The 5598-nt window shown below is 40.9% G+C and overlaps 1 protein-coding gene across 2 annotated transcripts in view; it reads left to right on the top strand.

The window, feature by feature from the left end:
- Positions 1-3923: 3923 nt before the first annotated feature.
- The window catches only part of LOC105624510 (putative protein FAM10A4), an 18694-nt gene continuing 17019 nt past the window's right edge, over positions 3924-5598 (top strand). The window contains exons 1-2 of one of the 2 annotated variants that reach the window (XM_012205873.1): positions 3924-4218; positions 4317-4729. In XM_012205873.1, coding sequence (XP_012061263.1) covers positions 3924-4218; positions 4317-4729 — 708 coding nt within the window. Of the gene's footprint in view, positions 4219-4316; positions 4730-5598 lie in introns of those variants that run through there. The other variant, XR_001046521.1, reaches the window with a different exon arrangement.

Raw genomic sequence — 5598 nt, 5'->3', positions numbered from 1 at the left:
CATTAGTCGCTAAGTAGGTGGCGCCCAACTTAGTTTTTCCGTTACTACTAATAGGTAGGAAGTACAATAGTAAATAAAGAAACGGAAAACGTAAGTCTTCCTCCTCTCCTCCTCTCTCTCTCTCCCTCCTCTCTCTCTCTCTCTCACTCTCTCTCTCACGTAAAATAAATTCATATACAATGGCAATAATATTACTAACTAGCTTGTCAAAACACATGCAGCCTGCGCCGACAATGAAGATAAACAGACAAGGGAAGCATTGATTCGATATTTCTAAATTGGAGCAGTCGATATCTCGTTTGTCTGGTTTGAGAGTAAGTTAAGCGTGACATTTCATATTTTCGCACCTTATCTCATTTCCTCCTCTTTCTCTTTTTTTTTTTTTCATCAGTGAAGCGTCTTTAACCGTTCTACAGTGTCAAGGCAAAGAATGTTAATGCAGGAATCCGATTTATTTAACACAAATTGGAAAACAATCAGTTTCTTACTGAAATCAATGTTTATCTAAGTTCTCTTAATTCCGGAAATGATACCCGACCTTAATTTTTTTCTCTCATCCTCACTCTTCATCTTATTCTTTCATTTTTAATTTTCCAACCGCAATTGTGTTCGCGCATGCACGAGAAAATATATCGTCTAACAAAAATTCATAACTTTAGTGGACTCTCGAGATTAAAACAACTACATAACGGACAGATATAAAAGAAACGGCGCGTAATTGATGCGCAATAACAAAGCAATCGTAAATTACATATTTACAATAACACTGCGATAATAAAACCGAGCGGCTTATTTGAAGTCATCATCAACGATAACAAAGATGGTTAAGATTAGCAGAATCGTTTGGCATGAATTATATTCTCCCACGTGCAGTGAGAGTTTATTCATCGTTTATTCTGAAAATCCTGTCGACCGCAAAATTGTCGCGGAGCGACAGATGCGCGTAGTGTCACGTTCGACGTATATCTCACAGCTTCCCAACGTCATGGCGCAAAAGGCTCTACTTGGGAGTAGAGATGCGAAGGGTGGAGGAAGGGGAGGAGGAGGAGGAAGGGTGGCGAGCAGGAGGAAATGCAGAAGTAGGAGAAGGAGGAGGTAGCTGCGGGGGAGGCGCGTAGGAGAGGCAGAAGGAGGCGAGGCTGTCCTTCGCGAGGACGAGATGATAGGGCACCAGGAGGGTGCGGTAGACGTACAAGTTGATAGAGGAGAGATGGATGCACCCCCCCCCCTGATATGATGAAGCGTTTCCTGCTATTTTAGGGAAAAAGAACATTGGAGCGTAGAATAAAGCGACAAATAAACAAGTAGCAGAAAAAAATGTAGAAGACGGAAGTGAATGATAGATGGATAAGCTTACCTTATCCGAGGGTACAGTGCGCACCGTAGTCATCGTAACTGATGGCCAAGAGACGTCGTGTCGCGTGTAATCCAGGATAATCGGTGGGATCCGTGATCTCGATGACGTCGAATGTTTCACGACGTCCGCCGACGACGACGACGACGACGACGACGACGACGACGACGACGACGACGACGACGACGACGACGACGACGACGACGACGACGACGACGACGACGACGACGACGACGGCGGCGGCGGCGACGACGACGACGGCGGCGGCGGCGACGGCGGCGGCGGTGGTGGTGGTGGCGACAACGATGTTAATAACGGCGATGACGATGACGGCACAGTGATCGTCAAGACGATCGTCGGCACCGAGGACGACAGAGTTGGAGGAGTATAAAGGGAGTAAAGGGCGGGAGATGAGTCGCTTAGTGCAAATGCACTCTATTCCCAAGAAGAGTATTAGTACGAGTACTATGACTGGTATGACGAAGAGGAAAACGAAGAAGAGGTCGAGAAGGACAACGTGGAGGACGACGGCGAGGACAAGGGCGACGGCGACGACGATGAGGAAAACAGACTCTTTCTCTCGCGCTCACGCAGGGGCCCGCCTCGCGCGCGCGCGCTACGCTACACCATCTCGATGGGCAGCGTCGTGTCGTGTGTGCCTCTCGCACCGCGACGGCGACCGACACCCCCTCCGTTCGCTCAATTGAGCTCTTCGCCGATGGCCGATGGCCGCCGCCGTCGTTACTTATATGCGTCCAGGTCCGGCCGTTGTTCGGGCAACATGTTAGCGACGCTGTGAACCGCAGTACTCCAACTCCAACTCCAATGAACGGACGGATGGACTTGGCACTCTTCTTAGCCTTCCTCGAGTGTATCGGATCGCACCGCACGAGCACCGCACGAACACCGCACCGCACCGCACCGCACGCATGCACGCACGCACGCACCGCACGCACGCACCCGTGTGTCACCCTCGTCCTCTCACGGCTCTGACGGCTGTGACAGTGCCAAACACATAAAATGGCGATTTCGCGCTGGCTCGAGACTCGAGTCACACAACTTCGGAGTAGTTCGGTACTTCCACTTCGGACTTCGGTTCGGAGCAAACAGGCGTCGCAGAGATACCGATTCACTAGACAGTAGACTCTATTCGACAATTCAACTTGATGCATATCACGATAATGGCGCCGTTCAAGCGCATGCGTTCTAAATACTTAATAATGGCTGCGTTCGAATTGGACAAAACGGCTAGTTTGCTCGTCGAGCGATTGAATGTGATTGGTTGGATCTATAAGTAACAACCAATCATATTCGTTTGCTTGGCTAGCGGGTTATTTTTTAACGAAGGGAGAATGAAACGGATAGTGTTCTCTTTTCTAATTGGTTCCGCCATTTTTAGTTCCGGGCCGGTTCACACTTTGACGGAAAAACGGAAAGCGAAAAAGCGGTTAGAACTCGCGCTAATAGTAGCATGGTAGAAAGATATGAAGGTAAATTTTCACGAGCTGCTCAAATCGGTTATTTCAGCGTCAAAAAGGATCACGTGATCAAAATTGACGAATATCAAGCATCCATTTTGATTACGAAATCCTTTTTGTCGTTAAGGTGAAGTACTCCCATGGATGCGCAGTAGGAGAGTAAATTTGGATAACGTTTGATTGGTTGTTCCAATATAATCAGCGCTATTAGGGGTTCCGCACAATAAAAAGAACAGAAAATAATGCTTCATAGTCAAGTCTTATATGTAAGGCTTCCTTAAATTTCTTTATCTTCAGATATTCTACGAATTATTTTATCGGCTACTGAGCATCTAAAGATAAATTTACAATACAAGATTAAGTAGAAGATTATGAATATGGTCATAAGAATTTTAATCTATCAGAAATCATATATGGTGGAATACATAGTTTCTGATAGGTTGAAATTCTTATTCCCTGTTCCTTATTCCTTTCATTGTGCGCAGCCCCCCCTAAAGAGCAGCGTCAATTGGTGCAGCAAAAGTAGAAGGTACATTTTTGATGTGTCAGGGGCCAAATCATAAATGTGCATCACTGCATACATAAGTATATATATATATATGAGTATATATATATATATGTATATATGTATATATATATATATAAATATACAAAATACATGTTTACAGCGTTGTAACGTACTGCGTTTTTCGTAATTCCGTATCCGGTTTTGAATACGATCACGGGACGTTGCGTTGCAGGATTTATTGTGCAGTTATTGTGCTTGAATAAACTGATCCGGAGGCAAAACATAAATAATATAATATACACAATAGTTCACGATACACAATAAGATTACTTCGGAAGATCATTCGTTCATAATCAGTGGTGAGTTCACCTGATTTGTATTCACAATTCTCAATTATTCCTAAAGGCAGAACGTGAGTCGCGTATTTTTCAAATTAGATATCATAGATATATGTTTTTGAATGCCTAAAGATATATATATTTTTGCACCACACATCAATAAATGGTTTATTACGCAAGAGTAACCTTTGGTTAGGCTACTTGAATTCATAAACGGAGCATTTGATATGATTTAATAAATCGACATGTTTGCAGATAACATGGAGGTGCCTGTGTTTAGTGATAAAGTCACACAACAGCTAAAATTGTTCGCTCAGCAATGCATGAGTGATGCGTCTCTTCTTCATGATCCAAAATTGTCCTATATTAAGGATTTAATAGAACATTATGGTGGTAAGGTACCAGAAGCTAAAACAAATGATTCCTCAGATACCAAAACAGAATTTGAAAACAAATCTGAGCAACCACAATTTGAATCAGTACCAGAGAGTGAAGAGAGTGAAGAGAGTGACTTAGAGTTGGATATGACTGGTGTAATCGGTTTGTCTTATATTTTTATCTTTTGCAAATCATATATATATATATATATAATGTTTTTATAATAAATATGTAATAACATGCTTATCTTTCTCTTTTAGAACCTGATGAAGATGCTCCTCAAAAAATGGGAAATTTGACTTTACAACCCAATGAGGAGGAAATCGCAGAGTCACAAGCAAAAAGATCTGAAGCAGTCTCTGCATTTGTGGAGAAAGATTATGAAAAAGCCATACAACTTTATACAGAGGCTATTGTACTGAATCCTCAAGCAGCTTTATTATATGCTAAACGCGGTCAAGTTTTCCTAATATTAAACAAGCCGAATGCTTGTATTCGTGATTGCGACCGTGCTATAGAATTAAATCCAGACAGCGCAGCGGCTTACAAATTTAGAGGAAGAGCTTATCATTTGCTTGGAAAGTTCGAGGAAGCGGCAAACGATCTGAGACTAGCTTGTAAGCTGGATTTCGATGAACAAGCAGACGAATGGCTACGTGAGACGACACCGAATGTAAGTATCGCTTTATGTTCTTTATGTTCATAGGAAATGCACATCAGGTTACAACTCAATTTCTATTCTCTAATTAACTTTTTATAAAACTGAGGCGTGGAATGAAGGTCATAATTGAATCTTTTAATCGATCGTTTACATAGAGCCATGCACCCCTCTAGAAGATAATAAGAATTAAAAAATAGTAATTCTTTTTATTTCTAAATCATCAACAACATCATAATTGAGTTAAAAAATTCTACAAAAAAGTTACATCTTATAAATTAATGGAACAAAGTGAGCAGAATCAATTTTAACTCATTTCAAAATCAATTTTAATCATTTTTATTTGTTGCTCATTTGTTTCGCCAACTTATAAGACGTAACAATTTTTTTTTTAATTTTATAAGTCCATAAAATTTCTTAGAGAACTTTCTTAATGACGAGAGCAATATTTTTCAAAGATACCATAAGATAAGATTTGCAGGTTATCGCCGTGTTTTTATCCATTGTTAATGCCAATGTTTTTCATGAATCTTGCCGTTTGCTTTATCAGGGCGAGGAGCGCACTGATATATAATAACAATATGTTAACTCTAACTAAAGAAATAGATAATCTTCATAACATACATGTATCTGTAACATTAAATTTACTTGATGTGATCTTTGTATATTGTAGAATAACAATAGCAATAACATAATAGTCATAATACATCAACAATACATTTATTCAAACGCTAAATCGCGTTATATTTATACCATTACTTCATGTAAATGAAAAAGCTTGCTTACCGTCGTTGTATTTATCTTGGTGTCATTTGATTAGGATTATGATATCGTATAACTTCGTATAATGTATGCTATACGAAGTTATTACGTACAGACTTTAA

Source organism: Atta cephalotes (genome assembly GCF_000143395.1).
Source record: "Atta cephalotes unplaced genomic scaffold scaffold00003, whole genome shotgun sequence".
Classification (NCBI taxonomy): Eukaryota; Metazoa; Arthropoda; class Insecta; order Hymenoptera; family Formicidae; genus Atta; species Atta cephalotes.
Note: the sequence above shows the minus strand (reverse complement) of the source record. Positions and strands in the feature narration are given on the sequence as shown.